This window comes from Rhinolophus hipposideros (genome assembly GCF_964194185.1).
Source record: "Rhinolophus hipposideros genome assembly, chromosome: 17".
Lineage (NCBI taxonomy): Eukaryota > Metazoa > Chordata > Mammalia > Chiroptera > Rhinolophidae > Rhinolophus > Rhinolophus hipposideros.
Window position 1 is genome coordinate 4,307,023 of NC_138063.1, and position 16,788 is coordinate 4,323,810.

Below are 16,788 nucleotides of genomic sequence, written 5' to 3' on the forward strand. Positions count from 1 at the left end.
TTTGACAACACTCATTATCTGCTAAAGAGCCTGTATCAGTTCTACAAAAACCACTGTGATTGACTTCAGAAATTCAAATTTAGTGTCTTACAAAAAAAGCACATTTTGGGGATAATATATTGGGTCATTAAGTTTTACATTATGAAAGGTTTATAGGATGCTTAACAAGTCACTAGCCCAATAAAATGTTAAACATAAGACTTTTCAAAATGACTATTGCACATTTTCTACTCTCTAATTCTAATTTTTTTTCCAACATGACTGTTATATATATATTTTTTTACTTTTTAACCAGGGATCTAAAGTGAAACCAAGCTGAGGGAAGAAGAAACGCTGTTCTTCTGGGAAAGGGGTGGGGGAAGGGCCCCGAGAGCTGTAAGGACCTGTTTCTCTTGAGTTGGCTCTATCTTTGCTGTGCTCTTTGATTTTTAAGCCTTGAGTGTTTGTTTGCTTGTTTTAAGGATTCCTCTAGGGTTGTTAAAATATATTAAATTGTCTTATACAAAGTAGCTTCCTGACAATTTTGATTAATATAGAAAATACAGTTGACCCTTGAACAAAACGGGGTTAAAGGCGCCAGACCTCCCCATAAACAATTTTGACTTCCCCAAAACTTAACTACTATCAGCCTGCTATTAGGTAAGTGCCTTACTGATAACAGAAACAGTCAATTAACACATGTTTTATATGTTATATGTGTTATATACTATATTATTACAATAAACTAACTACCATGTTTCCCCAAAAATAAGACCGGGTCTAATATTAATTTTTGCTCCAAAAGATGCATTAGGGCTTATGTTCAGGAGATGTCATTCTGAAAAATCATGCTAGGGCTTATTTTCCGGTTAGGACTTATTTGGGGGGAGACACGGTAGAGAACAAAAATGTTGTGAAGAAAATCATAAGAAAGAGAAAATACATTTACTGTATTTATTGAAAAAAAAATCCATGTATAATATGTAGACCCGTGCAGTTGAAACCCTTATTGTTCAAAGGTCAACTGTACATTTAAAGATGGTACCTTTTGAAAATATCTGCAATATATAGTTTTGAAGGTGAAAAATTTGTTACATGACTGCAGTGTTTAGATAATATCAATCATTAATAAACCTTTGCTGATTCATTAACCACTATAAATTTTGTGTTGTGGCTAATGTGTTTTTCTAGAATGCCCATTCTTACAAGGGTCACAGAAATATTATTGAAAAAGATAGACACTAAAGTTATCTTTTATGAGATACATGGGATGATTACAAAGGTAAAAACAAAAGTTAACTTTAAAGGACTGTCTGTCAACTATAAAACCTAATGCAGTGTTACTCTAGGGACTGATTATTCTAAATATCCTGTTACTCTGATAATGAAAGAAATAATGTTTTCCTAATAGCGTAGTTACATCTAACATTTTACTTTGCTATATTAAACTCTTCACTGTTTCTTATGTTTATGTAGCCAAATTATACACCTTCCTGGGGTTCTTATTTTACCTCCCATCCCCCTAAATGCATTGTAATATGGAGATCATGGACCCGTGTACCTGAAGTTCCTAGAATGTGTGAAATGCATGCAAAATAGACTAATTTCATCACCACATATGTGTTAAATGTTGATGGGAATCATATATAGTTTTCTTATGTTTATCAGGATTACTTTTCTGCCGTTCTGAATTTCCATGACATTCTTTGTCTTTTTCATACACTTAAATAATGTTACGGGTTTCATTTGAAATATACCTTCTTCATTAGTATTGTGTAAGCATATACTTTTCAGAAGCATTTAAATTAAGTCTTTTTGCACAGGACAACTAAATATGTACATACAGAATGTGAAGTATAATATTGTGCGTGTGATAAGCACTTATGTTTTGCTAATTGAATGCACTGAGTAAAAAAAAAAAAAACAGAAGAGAACCGAATGGATAATGTACTTCATTTTTATGCTGGAGCTTTCCCGTGCCTGGTTTATAAGCCACACATCTCGAGAGGAACACCAGTTCTGTTAGTAACACAAGAAATAATTACCACCACGCTACCACTTCTGAAAACGTAATGTCAGGTGGTTTATCTTAGTTGGGCGGCAAATTATCATTGTGATCTTTGTGTTTTTAGATTTGCAATGAGAACGGTTTGCTACTGAGCATCACTTGTAACTCCTTTGTCTTTTTCTTTTGGCTTTTAGCTCCCTGTGAAGGCAACACATTCTTTTGCCACAGTAACATGTGTATTAACAATACACTGGTGTGCAATGGACTCCAGAACTGTGTGTATCCTTGGGATGAAAATCATTGTAAAGGTAATGATTCATCCTTGAAATTTGCAAAATCCCCTGCCTGGAGGTGGGAAGGACATTTATGCCAATGTTTATGCAGATCAGATAGCCTTAAAGATAGAGTATAGAGTGGCTTTTATGAACTTTGTGTGTGTTTTATAATCCATTGGTAAGCCTTTTTTTTTTTTTTTTGCCATCATTACGCCTATAACCCAAAGGTTCTCATCCATTCACGCACAGTGAACCATCCTTAACCCTTGAAGGCTCATTAAAGGCATTTCCGTACTAGACTCTGTGGGGCCATGGAGAGGCAACGGGAGCTTTCAGTGCAGTGCAGTTGCCTGTCACATCGGGTGCCCTGAATCTGTGGTGGCATCTGCCATTATTCCAGTTTGCCATCACTGAACGGGGCCTGTGTACTCTGGAGAGAGTGTACTTGAAGGCATGTGTGTGCTTTCAAGTACTTCCAGCCACTTAAACTCAGCTTCGATTTGGTACCTAAATGCGTTGCTTCCTTTCTGATGAGAACAGTTTGCAAAGTCCTGCTCCCTCCTGCAGCCTGTAAAGAGTCTGGTTCTGTAGACGTTGAGCTTGGCTTGGTTGGAAATGTTGCATGTGTTCATGAAGTTGAAAATACCAGCCATACTCTTTTATTCAGATTTAATGAGAACCGACTGGCAAAGGAAAAGAAACAGGCAGAGAACTCTTTCATGCTTCAACTCCAGTATTCTCTATTCCAATACCTCCTGTGGGCAGAAGCAGATAGGCCACGCACAGCAGCCATGCTCCATACAGTGTGTAAGAGAGGCAGATCCGGCCCAGATATCTGAAGGCGAGATGTGAGTGCCATCCATTTTGTGTCCAAGGAGCCACTTTGCAATGGATGGGAAATTAAATGTTTTGTGAAGAATCTCACTACAGTACTGTGAATTTCCATTGTTGTTGAGCATGTCCACACTGGGTGCCAAATAATGTAACTTTCTTCAGGGAAAGCTGTAGTGCTCTCTGTCCTTCTGGGCTGCCTCTCTTCATGGGCAGACCCTCCTGCACTGCAGCTCTGGAGGAAGGGGGAGCAGGGACAGTGGCGCCCCTCTCAGTCCCATCTCGTCTTCTCAGCTGGCTTCCAGATGGTTCCACTGTATGAAGGAGCTGGGACCAATGTGACAGGCCTACATTCTCAGCCCTCTGCCCTTGAATTAGAGCCCCTGTCCTACCTGTTGGGCTGGTGGGGAAAGGGATTCTCAGCCACCCCTGCTTGGAATTGAGCATTTGCAGTATGGATGGGAGGTGAGAAATGCTACCGGCGTGCCCCTCAGGGGAGGCCCTGTAGTTCCAGGCTGGAGCTGTGGGGAGAGGCAGCCAGTGTTGTCTGGAGTCTCCCTGAGTACAGCTTTCATCATGACAAACTGGGGCTTGTGGGAGCTTAAATGCCACAGACACTCACGATTCTTCAAGAAATGTAGGAGATTTATTATTATTATCATTACTATTAAATGTACCTTTCTGTGCTGTATGCCATTAGGATAATTTCTCAGACTTTAAATGGTTGGGATTTTTAAAGATAATTTTTTACCACTTATGGTTGTGTCACTGGGGAAAATGCCCAGACGCCTTTGAGCCACCATTCCAGAAATGTCTGTCGTAAAGTTTAGTTACCCTTTGGGTTCAGAATATTACTCTTGCTTTCACTTCAGTTATCCACGTCAGGAATAAATTCACAACAATATAGGCGGAGTCATGCTCCCAGCAGTGGAGTTTGGAGGTTTTCTTTACACCTGTGAGAAGAAAAAGAGTGTACTGTTTTTAAAATTAAGAGATCATTGGCAGATGTCATTCAAAAGGTGTTAGAAGACCTTCTCCCAACATACATTGACATTTAAAGCAGGGGTGCTGGGTACTGGGAGGGCTGTGTCAAGGCGAGAAGACAGGGTCATTGTGAAAAGTGAAAATTTGGGTTCATTTGTAAAGATTTGTTCGTGCTGCTCTGAGCCTGTAAAAATGCTGTGCTTAGCCTGTTGCATCTTAAAGTTCTTGGTCCGCGCTCTGACTCCCATATTAATGCGTGGTGGGTTGTGTCTTGTTCTTTCTGTTGTTTTCACTCCCCTCAACCTGTAGAAAAGAGGAAAACCAGCCTGCTGGACCAGCTGACCAACACCAGTGGGACGGTCATTGGCGTGACTTCCTGCATTGTGACCATCCTTATTATCATTTCTGTCATTGTGCAGATCAAACAGCCTCGTAAAAAATATGTCCACAGGAAGCCGGACTGTGACCAGACGGTTTTCCAGGAGGTGTTTGAGCCTCCTCATTACGAGCTGTGCACCCTCAGAGGGACAGCGGCCGCCGCGGACTTTGCCGATGTGGCAGACGAGTTTGAAAACTACCACACGCTGCGGAGGTCGTCTTCCAAATGCGTCCATGAGCATCACTGTGGATCACAGCTGTCCAGCGCGAAAGGCAGCCGCACCAACCTCAGCACGAGAGACGCGTCTGTCTTGGCCGAGATGCCCCCCCAGCCCCCCAAGCCCCTCGTGCCGCCCTCGAACCGGAGAAACATCCTTGTCATGAAACACAACTACTCGCAAGAGGCCGCGGCCACCTGTGACATCGACGAGATCGAGGAGGTGCCCACCACCAGCCACAGGCTGTCACGACACGACAGAGCCGTCCAGCGGTCAGTATCAGTCGATTTCTTGGTGACAACCATAACCTGAGGACAGACATGCTTCCAGAACCTCGTGTCCTATTTTGTCTTCATATTTCAGTTTCTCTTTTGATTAATGATTTCAACCATAGTGTCTCGACTTTTTCCCTCTTCTTTTTCCCTTTTCAGTGCTCTCGCCATGCTCTTTCGAAATCTCATTCATGTATGTGTATGTGTGTGAGCACACACAGACCAAAGATATTTATTTCCATGCATACATAATATGCATTTCTACAAAAACTATGGTTTTCATTTATATCACGGATTTCCATTGCAAATTTGCATCCACATGCTCACAGGTGTTGTCCCAATCAATATTTATATCTTTTAATAGGTGAAATGATATTTTGAAATAGTTGCCTTACCGAGATGGTTAACCCCATCTTGTTGAATAATTTTAAAGTAGAAATCGCATATTTTACAATATAATGTATTATATTTTTGGTATGAAAATACTTTTTTCCACATATCACATAATAGTTATATTACAAATTGCATTAGGATAGCATGCTATGCTAAATGCTAGATATTTATATTTAAATGTAGCAAACATTAGTAGGAACATTTAATTCATTTTCCTTTTAATATAGAGACACTATTATCTGCATTATATTATTAGCCCTAAAATGAGTAAAAAAAAAATCGAGGAAAGAAAATTTAAGTTTAGGGAAATAGTTATTTTAAATTCCCAAATCCAGTCTATTTATGTCTTGTTTTGCATGTTCACTAGCATGTAGTTTGTTTTATAAGTGTACATACTTTTTCGATTCATCATCCATCTTCAAAACCTAAAATATTTCAGTTGATTTGATACTTTTGCATGCTGATATCAAAAATATATTTCCATAGTTTTATGAATTTTTAGGAATGCTTTTAAGTAATTACTTGTGTGCATATTTATTTTTGTGTGCAAATATTACTTTGTTGAATGAAATAGCCGTAACGTTCCAGGTTCTGCCTCATTGGGTCTCTAAGCAAACATGAATCTGAATACAACACAACTAGGGTCTAAAAAGAAAATTCAAGGTAAGCATATACCCTCAGTCCCTTCTCCCACTTTGTTCTATTCTGTTTTGTTTCGTTTTGTTTTGTTGCACTCGTCTTGTATTCTTTTAGGGAATGGGTTCTTTATTCATTATTTCCTGTGATACGTGTTTCATAACCTTTCATGACGAGAGATATAAAGGATTCAAAGCTGATGAAAGATGATTCTTAGTACATGTATGTTTAAAATAAATGTGAATATTCTCACCACGAAGCATGGTGCTACAGTGTTAGTAAAAAGATGTTCAATTAACGAGTTAAATTTTACATGTGTTAAGGCAAAGATACAAAAATTAGTGACCTCTTCCAAGAAATAGCAGAAGAAACCCAGGGTTTTCATAATTTAAAAAATTGAGTATTGTCTCAATATAATTGAAGTCAATACATAAAATTGATAATAGTTTTATTGATTTAATTTGGCAACATTTCACTCCAAACTCATACATTAAGTGTTAACTGGTTCTTCTCGAATGTGTGCACTCTTATTTTTGCATGACTATGTAGGTTCTTTCATCAAAATTAATGCAGCATATTATGTTGGATGCTTGTAATGTGGAGTGTGTCATAAGTACCAGTTGTCTGTGTGTACTTCTAATTTGTCGCTGGGTATCATAATGGCTTTACTTTTCGCATTTGAGAGTCCATATCTATATTAGACTAATTTGTCCCCAGTGAAATTTGCTTGACAGCTAATGTCTTTAAAACTAGGTGAATGCTATTCCATGCTCTATATTGCCTTGATACATTGGTGTATTTGTATGCATTTTTCAACGGGAGAAAATGTTTTAACTGTGTTTTATTTTCAGAGAAGAACTATTTATACAAACATGGGGACTGTGAAAAGAAAATTCTATAGTGAATTGTGAAAAGTGGACATATTTCTAAATTCATTCCACTGCCTTTATCCCAACTTAAGAATTACAGACATTTGTTATTTCTTCAGCAAGACACCCCCGCTGCACAATGACTTGTTCATTTCCTAATTTGGTTGCTGGCCACCAAGTGCTCCTTAGTATTTAAATACATTTTGAGATTTACTGGAAACTTGAAGAGGAAATTAGTTCCTGGTTAAGACTACCCCGACTTTATTTTTGCTGTCGGTTTCACTTTGTTTCTATGTTGTTTTTCGTCTCTGTTATATAATTGTACATTGTGTGATCTGTGAAAAAAAAAAACAACCACGATTTTGGATGAACTTTGCATTACATGTACACTGTTTTCATTATATAGACTGCTTGAGAATAGTGCGTTCCTGAGTGATTTTGAACATGCTACAGTGAAAAGTGAAAATATGGACCCTGGAAACTCCAGCTAGAGGTCTTACGGACTATAACATCTGTTATTGTGTTATGATTAAGTGCAGCCCAAAGTCACAAGTAAAATTACTGGTTTGCAATAAGAACAATCTCAGTTTTTCGGTCTTTCCTATATCCCCTCAGTTTCCTTTTTGTTTCTTATCAAAGGAAAATGCCCAGTTTCAGAAATAGTTTTTTGAAATCAGGTAGTTTACCGTTTATACCCTTCAATAGAAATGTGTTTTTTTGTTTGTTTGTTTGTTTTTGATTGAGCACTTAGCAATATGATTGAATTGACAGTTTGAGAAAATACCCTGCATGTCAGTTCTGGATATTTCAGTGGGAAAAATATCCTTTTTCTTAGACACATTGTAAAAAAGCATGTATCCTGGAATACTGCTGTTACTCTTCCATTTCTTTGTGTCATATGCTTGCTACTTGTAACTTTTTATATAAAGATATATAAAAGTGTATAATAATTTCCTAACTTGAGTTAAGAGAAATGTTTTCTTCTATGAGAGTGATAAAAACAAAAACAAAAACCTGACTTACACAAGTCCACGCTTTATATCAACTCTGTCCACATTTTAAGCTACAGGACGTCCTTTAGCATTGAGGCTTATATCTCTAAAATTTTATGGAATATGTTTTCGGTTTAGAATAGGAGAGTCTTTTTTAAATGCTTTAAAATCACAGGCCAGTTTATAACCCACACCACACCATTCTGACTTGTTCTTATACTGAAGGCACATATGATACCTGAAATCTTACTAATTAAGATGTGTTTAAATATAAATAAAGTCAAATCATATATTTAATTGCTGTTGAATTACATACACACTCTATAAAGTTTGATTTAGTGATTGGGTACTTTTAAAATATTGAATGTGTATTCTTAGAAAATAAATTTAAAAAATCAGGATTACTATTTATCTGCTTGCCAACATTTCCAACACTGCTGAATTCTACAGAATTCTGTCCTTCAAATAGTAAAGCAATTTTGGCTATCACAACTCAGACCTTATATCTCAAGCAGGCTTTACAAACCGAACAGATGAATTACTCACACACATCTCTGTTAGGAATTCAGTTTCCTATGCCACAAACACAAATAAATGGAAAAGAAAATTTTAGTGATAGAAAAACTAAAGGATCATAACCATTCTGAATAGTCTATATTGAAAAAATGTCAAGCTACAGAAATAATCACTCCCATGAATTTGATAAAGCAGTGAATAGAAAAAAAAATTGAACATATTATAATAAAGAAAGATTATTTTTTTATTTTGCTACATATTTTTATATACATTGCTTATGTTAAAATGTAGCCTTTTAAAATTGCTTTAACAGATTTATTTATTATCATACCTACTTGTATGCTCTTTAATTCAAAGTTGATGCATCTGCATGCAAAGATTGGTTTTTTTTTTGAAGTGATTAACGATATTTTATATTAATTTATTTAGAAGTCTTCATAGGGTCCTTTACACTTTGAATGAATGATCTCAAAAAAGTATGATGTACATGACAAGACTCTTTATAACAGTAGAAAGATAGGTAAATAAATTAGGTGAACAACTCATAGTCACTTATTCTGTAGGAGTCTACAAGACTTCCATCTCCTCCAGTTCTTCCTAAATATACAGCATTCTTCTGATTTGCTGCTTCACTGCTTAAAAGACATTTGCACCAGAACTCCACTAATGGAGACTTAAAAAAAAATATCCAGCTACACTAAATATAGTGATAAAGATAGATTGCTTACATATATTAATATATAACAACTGCATAGGGACACAAAAACATATTTCAAATGAAGAATAGAATAGGCCTCCTTTGTGGTAATACGAAACAATATTAACAATGGGCATTGGCTGATCAGAAAAGAAGACAGTGATAATGCTGAAGCAGGGTCCTGAGCGTGTTCCGTTGTCCGCAGTTTAACTCTGGACTCCTGATCTTGGAAGTGGGGGTTCCAGGATACCTGGTAGATTTTCTCTGGAGGCCTCTAGAGGAGGCTCTTTAAAACCCAGTATTCAGTATTGAAATCTATCCATATATTGAAAACTCCTATTTATTGACTATATTGGACCATCTGAATAGCAACCTTTGGCTTACTTTCAAATGGGCAGACTCTGGTAAGTAAGGAATGAGATGTTTCAAAACTTTTGAGATATTTCAAATCAAATTATTTTAGGAAATAATTATATTTTTGATAAAGTGAGTTCAAATATTACTTACATAAGTGCTTTATTAATTCCATAAGATGTTTTCAGTGATATAATTACACATTGTTAGGTAATTTGAAAATAGCTGTTTTCATTTTATTTCTGTATGTTTGAATTCACTTTTAAAACCTGGGAGGCATGTCATTCTGTGCAACATCTATAAAGCCCTGAATTGACTTATTCACTTTTGTCCAAGTGCATTTTGATTGCTTAATTCAAGGTTGGTATGCTGATTTGGAAATAGGGTTGTTTTTTTTACCTGATTTTATACATATGCCATTTTTATGCCATTTTTATGTATTCTTAGAAAGTAAATTTTAAAAATCAGAATTACTATTAATCTGCTTGCCAACATTTCCAAAACTGCTGAATTCTACAGTATTCTGTCGAATTGCTTCAAATAGTAAAGCAATCTTGTCTATCACAACTCAGACCTTATATCTCAAGCAGGCTTTACAAACAACAGATGAATTATCCACACACATCCCTGTTAGGAATTCAGTTTCCTATGCCACAAAAACAAATAAATGGAAAAGAAAAGAAAATTTTAGTGACAGAAAAAATAAAGAATCATAACCATTCTGATGAGTCTATATTAAAAAAATGTCAAGCTACAGAAATAGTCTGTATCGTATTGAATCATATTGCAACATAGACATGTAATGTTTGATTTGTCATAATTAACTTACACTTGATTTTGTCATTAAAATGAGGCTAGAAACCTAAGTAGAGATTCATATCTTTGGACTTTTAAATGAGAACTATCCACATTTTAGAGATGCTGGCTTTTCTCTTATTTCACATTATTATTATTTTTTTTCACTAAAAATATTTCAATGGATCTGACTCCACAAACTGTTATTCTAGGTGTTTAATAAAGTTAGGTTTTTTACATTATCTGAACATTCATGTAAGCTATTGCATCAACTTTTCCTATGTTTTTCCCTTAGGAATTTGAGTTTTCCTCAAATTTGATAGCTTTAAAAAAAAAAAATCCATGAATGGATTTTCCTCAACCTCCGAATAGCACACTAAATTGCAAAATATCATACTGGTTGTTGTTGCCTTATGAAAGGAATAGCAAGTAAGTTATTGGTGTTTCGGTGATAAAATAAATAATAGCATTTTACCTTATGAAGTTTGTATATTTTGATGATCAAAATGAGTCCTGTCAGAATCCAACTCGGGGGAGAGGGAGGTTAAATAAACAAAATCATTAAAATTATCTGATTCCTAAATGTCTATGATTTCAAAAGTGGGCGTCAGCGTTGTGCGACTTCACTAACTTGAGTGCGTTTTTGTGTCATGCCCACTGCACACACCCCTCTTTCTCCCTTTGCTCATTTCCGTTTATGACACTCATGAGACAGAGGTCCCAACCGAGAAGTTGTTAAGTAGATGAAAACAAAATAAATAAATAAAACTTAAATTAATTCTTAATATCGTATCCACTCTTTGCCATATTGAGAGCCTTATGAATATCTTATCCATATTTTATCCATTCAACCTTAAGGTTGAATAAAGTAGCAAAATTATATCGTTCAAAAAGCCGGAGATGTGATTTCATAAAAAAAAAAAAAAAAAAAAAAAAAAAAAAAAGTCCTGTTCAATAAATCTGAGGCCCTGTGTTAATAAAGAATTATCCTGATCATTTTATTAATGAGTTTGCTTAAGTTGTATTATGGATATCTTTTAACTGAATTATTCAGACAAATCACACAGGGTAATGAAAATAAATACAAATTACTGATGTCAGACACTCCTGGTCAATCTCATTATTAAAATTATTTGAATCCTGAAGTCTATGATTTCAAAAGTATATTATAATATACTTTTATGACATAAAAGTATATTATGGCCTATGGTTCTGCACTTCCTTGTGTGTTATTAAAGAAGTGAACCAGTCGTAATACATCTTTAATTCCTTAAAGGTGTGACTAATAAACTCGACCTGCTTCAGACTGATGTCATTTACTAGCGTTGGTTTCTAGAAGCTTCTTTTTCCTGCTCCAGTATTATCATGTAAACCACTTCTGAAATTCATGATCAGTATGCAGTCAACGTGCTCTTACTTATCCCCAATTCTTACCACCTCTTCAAACTCAGACTCTGAAGCATGTTAGTTTACATTGGTTCATTCTTTGAAAAAATATTCTTTTGCCCAGGAGGGCACATTCATAGTGACAGATATAGGCAACAAATGTAAAAGTGACCAGAAAACATAAGCAATGAATTGCTTGAAGTACATATCAGTTCAGTATACTTAGAAACCATGGGTCTTTCTAGATTATTTGTTTCTCACAGATGCTGCCTTTATGAATGTGTCTTTAAAAAAAAAAATTACCCTTGAAAAGGCACCTTTTCCAGGTAGATCATTATTGTTAAGATGTAGCCTATGAACACATTTTCATATAATATACTTGCCCAATTTTCTGAAGGGACAGTCTTCGTGTGCTAAAAAGATTAATTATCTAACTAGTTAATTAATTAATATTAACTGAGAGTAGTAAAGTATTTTATAAAATGTTAGTGCACTTGGAAGGAGATGCGTACACTCTCTCCTTTTCTTGAGCCTGCCTCTCTCTCCCAGCTCCACTGAGAGTTTTCTAAACCAGATAAGTTATTTCCTGACCTGATGCTTATTTTTTAGTCACTTGTATAGACATCATTTTTTAGGGATGGTGCTAGTTGGTAAAACATGATATCTCACCTGCCAATCGCCCCTGTTCGGAATTACCAGGGCTGGGATTGTGCAAACTAGTATGTCCTTTGCTGCTGATCCTGGTTCAGCTCTCCTCACACAGGGTAATAGAGGAAGACTGGAAGACGCAGGAAGACAAAAAGGACTTGCTTTGTTATTCGCTTCCTGTTCCCGTCAGCATCGTCTTAGAAATTGAAGAGCAGCCTCCAGCTTCTTTTAGCACTCAGGGACCAAGCTCCGTGTCTTCAGAGCTATTGGCTCTGGTGTGCCCTCCTCTGAGCTCTGAGCCTTGCGTTTCCAGGACACCTCGATTCCAGATCCTGGAAACCCCAACTATTCCCATTGTTTCCTCGGTCTTAGGGCTGGTCAGGCTTCATAAGAACTTATCATCCGTGTGTCACCTCCTTATTCCCTGTCGTCTCTCCAGCCTTTCAACCTGGGGAACAGAATCCCTTTATCTGTGGATGTACCTACCGTGTTTCCTTGAAAATAAGACCTAGCCGGACCATCAGCTCTAATGCGTCTTTTGGAACAAAAATTAATGTAAGACCCGGTCTTATATTATAGTAAAATAAGACCGGATCTTTGTGGGGACAGAGCCAGGAGTGCAGTTTCCAGGCTCTCGGCCTCACGTGGAAAGGTGCTGGCTCAGGTAGTAAATGGCCATCAACTGTGATTGGATGGCCATCAGCTGTGGCTAGTTGGCCGTCAGCTGTAACCAGTGAGTCATTGGTCACTAATATAACTACCGTGGATACGCTAGCAGCAAATGGGGGCTGGCAAAAAGATGGTGGCTGAGCTAGCAAGCGCGGATTACAGAAAGGTGGATGCCGCCAGCGAGAATATAGTGGTCTGACTCCCCTATCTATGGCTCCGTGGGTGTTCCTTTTTGGCCTAGCCATATCCTGTGTTCTTATCTGGGGAGCGGGAGCTGAGACTTCGCGTGACACCCTGCATGACAGTCTTATTTTAATTTCTACTCCAAAAGATGCATTAGAGCTGATAGTCTGGCTAGGTCTTATTTTTGGGGAAACACAGTAGTATGTTTTCTGTTTTACTGGCCAGCGGATTATGATGGATTTTAACTGGGATTTTTTCTTTGTTAAGCGCCTTTTTAAATTCTTCCCTGAAATTCTGTTGCTTAACTTATGCTTAAGCATAAGTATGTTTTCTGTTTTACTGGCCAGCGGATTATGATGGATTTTAACTGGGATTTTTTCTTTGTTAAGCGCCTTTTTAAATTCTTCCCTGAAATTTTGTTGCTTAACTTATGAAACGTTGCCTAATTCAATTTCACACGATAAAAAAGTATGTGGCTAAATTATTTCTGGAATATTAGTTCTATACCATGAGTTATTAAATTTGGTATAACTACAATACATATGTTTATAATAAACATAAATTCTCATGGTGATTTAAATGGTATAGAATCTATAGTATTAAAATAACATGGAAAGGAAAAAGCATGGGTCCTCTTTCTAATTTATATTCCTGACCTGGCCAGCTGTAGGCAATTTCTTAATTTATTTACGTGGACCATAATCAGTTCTTGCAGATTTCTCAATTTTACTTGATTCTTTAAATGAAAATCCTTTTCAGAATGGCAGGATTGTATGGGCATACTGATGCCTTCACCAGAGTCTGGGAAACCGGCCCTTGTCTGTTAGACATTGCTGAGCATTTCCTGGAGGGTTAACAACTTAAATTCTAACTAATCAGCCACAGGTTTGGAAAGTTAAAATCTTATCACTTCCCTTTTTCACAGGGAATGACTTCAGATCTGATCACCTGATAAGAATTTTAATCTTTCTAAAGTCAACCACCATCCAACTTTTATCTCAAAGGAACCTGGAGACACGGAAATGTGGCTGATTTGTGAATGAAGCAATTTTGACTCAGTCAGTGGTCTGTTTAAACTATGGTTTCCTGATTACCCAGAGGTAACACCCATTTTTCTGTCTTAGTCAGATGAAACCATAGTTTGTTTTGATGGACTCGTTTCATACCAAAAAAAAAAATATATATATATATCCACTTTACATTAATGTGGATTTTTACCAGAACACCTCATATGTGTATATTCCTGTTTTCCTAGCAAATTTGGTTATTTCTGAAGGCACACAGAAAAGGATGGGTTCTATCTGAAAAAAGAAATAACCAGCAAAACAGTAGCTCTGCATTGCCACCCAGGTGTATAGCATAGTGGTTAGCCGTTTCTGTAATTTATGCAATGACCCCTCTGAATAGTCTGGTACCCATCTGGCACCACACATAGTTATCACAACATTAGTGACTATTTCTGAAGAACAACAATGGTCATTGGGTGGAACACACTTGAAGTTTAAAAACTTATATATTGCTGTAAGTTCACTTAATTCTACCCAGTTGACTGTGTGTGGGGGGGGAGGGGAGGAAGGAAGACATCAGAGAAACAATTAGCATGCACAAAGAAGCCTGCAGAAATGATAAATGCTTACCCTTATTGCTTTCACCTTTCAAGTAGTGCTGTATGGAGAAAAGCAATGACATGTATTGGTCCTGTCCCCAGTTGGATTGTACCCACATATACAAAAGGATTTTAGCATCATCAAAACAGAAACAGTAGAGATATTCTTATCAATACCTAGGAATGAGACTAAGGGTTTAATATGCTGATGAGGACTTTGGTGTATTATATATTGACTATATTTTTAAAAATTTTGTACTCAACAGAATGCACTTCACTTTTTATTATTAATTTGGCTGCCATTTCTTTAGCATACAAAGTTGGAGCACATTGAGCTCATAAGAAATTATATATCTTTGTAATAGGTAATCTAGTGCAAGAACATGAAAATAAAGCATTCAGGTAAGCATGTATTTTAAAAGCCTGGATTTTTCCGTTGTAGATCCTAAAGATCTTATTATGGAGCAAGTGGTAGCATATTCAACGATTTATGGTAGAAAACAAACAGCATCTCGTGTGCTGAGTGGAGAAACCGAAACGTATAAAATGATAGGACTGTCAGTGGTGCTGTCATAAAGATTAATCAGAGGAAGTCCTTTGAAAACAAAACCTGCCATTAAATGCTCGATGTAATTAACGTGAGATTCAGACCCATCTATCAGCATCCGCTAAATCGTGATTAACGAAGATTAATGGGTTTCTCTCCACTACAGGTGTTACTTATTCCTGTTGTCTCTATGTCTCTGAGGGATAAGAGAACATTTATCCATAATCGTGCTGTGGATTTATTATTGTTGGAATGACTATCAATGTACACACAAATACATTAGCGTTCGACTCAATCATCTGATCACAACTGTTGTACACCGTGCTGCAATCTGTGACTAACAAGATTGTAGACAACGTTAGACATAAGTGAACACTGCAGTGAGCGCAAATGCGATTTATTGGGTATAGTATTTCCAAGAATAGGCTGAAAGAAGACTAGGTCTACAAAAAGTAATGTTAGGGAACCTTTTCCGCACGGTGTCACAGAGAAAGTATCTGGGGCCCGTTCCCAATGAAGAATATCACCTACAGCGACAACAAAGCCCCCTGGTTTCTGCCTCTTTTACTTGAAATGCTCAGTCATGACCGTGAGTGATGACAAATGGCACCAGTGCCCAAAAGGAAATGTGTTTGGTGGTGTTTGCCTCCGCGTAAGTTCAACAAGGTTTTGTCAAGTTTTAATGTATACATTTAAAGAACTACACAACTGTCTCAGAAAAAAACAATTGTGTTTGTGTTCTTGGAAGACTCCTATGTGGGTTACTTAATGTTATAGCTTCTTTAATATCCACTTTTCCTGCTTATTGTCGTTATGTACCCTTCATTCACTGTTACTGGTGGTCAGGCAACTCTCAGTACCGAGTGCCTGCATTCCTGTTGGGTGATGCTAACTGGGCACCCCTCGGTCACCCTCGCTGCTGAGATGACCATTAGTCTATGTGCCAACATTGAGTATAGAAAACAGCCGTCACTCTACACTGAGATCTCCGTAGAGGACAGGGACTCTGTATTGCATGTTTGAATTATTCTCTTACATTGTCTAATACAGGCCCAGGAACAGAGCAGGCTATCAATGTGTATTTGGTGAATGAATGTATAAATTATTCAAATAAAATCGTTTTTAAATAATAGTGTATGTTTAGGTTTGTGGTTTGTTTGTTTTTTCTCATATCAAGGGGCCATGACCATTTCCAATATTCTATTATGACATCAAGATGGATACTTTTCGCCTTGATGTGTCAAGCCCCAGGTATGGTTCTGCTTTGACAGTCGTCTTGGCGTCAGTAAGACGCAACCCATGAAGGCAATGGCTCCGGCAACAAGCATTTGTTTCTCCTTCCGAGCTGCTCCACGTTTCTCTCTCTGGAGGCCAGTCTGCAGGCAGAGCCCTTATTGGCGACACACTATCCTCCCTGGGGAGGGAAAACAAGAGAGTTGGAGGAAATGCAAGTGATATTTCTGAAGCGTCTGCTTGGTCTGGGCTCATGCCACATTTACTCACATTCCATTGGCTAAAACTGTAACATGGCCAGACCCCAAATCAGTGGGAG

General features: G+C 37.1%; 1 protein-coding gene across 5 annotated transcripts in view; it reads left to right on the plus strand.

Moving 5' to 3' along the window:
• NETO1 (neuropilin and tolloid like 1) overlaps positions 1-16,368 on the plus strand; it is an 85,340-nt gene extending 68,972 nt beyond the window's left edge. The window contains exons 8-11 of one of the 5 annotated variants that reach the window (XM_081078978.1): positions 2,182-2,295; positions 4,387-4,945; positions 5,927-6,001; positions 14,009-16,368. In XM_081078978.1, the coding sequence (XP_080935104.1) occupies positions 2,182-2,295; positions 4,387-4,945; positions 5,927-5,987 (734 nt within the window). In that variant the 3' untranslated portion in view covers positions 5,988-6,001; positions 14,009-16,368. The other 4 variants (XM_081078977.1, XM_081078975.1, XM_081078976.1 and 1 more) reach the window with 4 other exon arrangements.
• Positions 16,369-16,788: the final 420 nt, after the last annotated feature.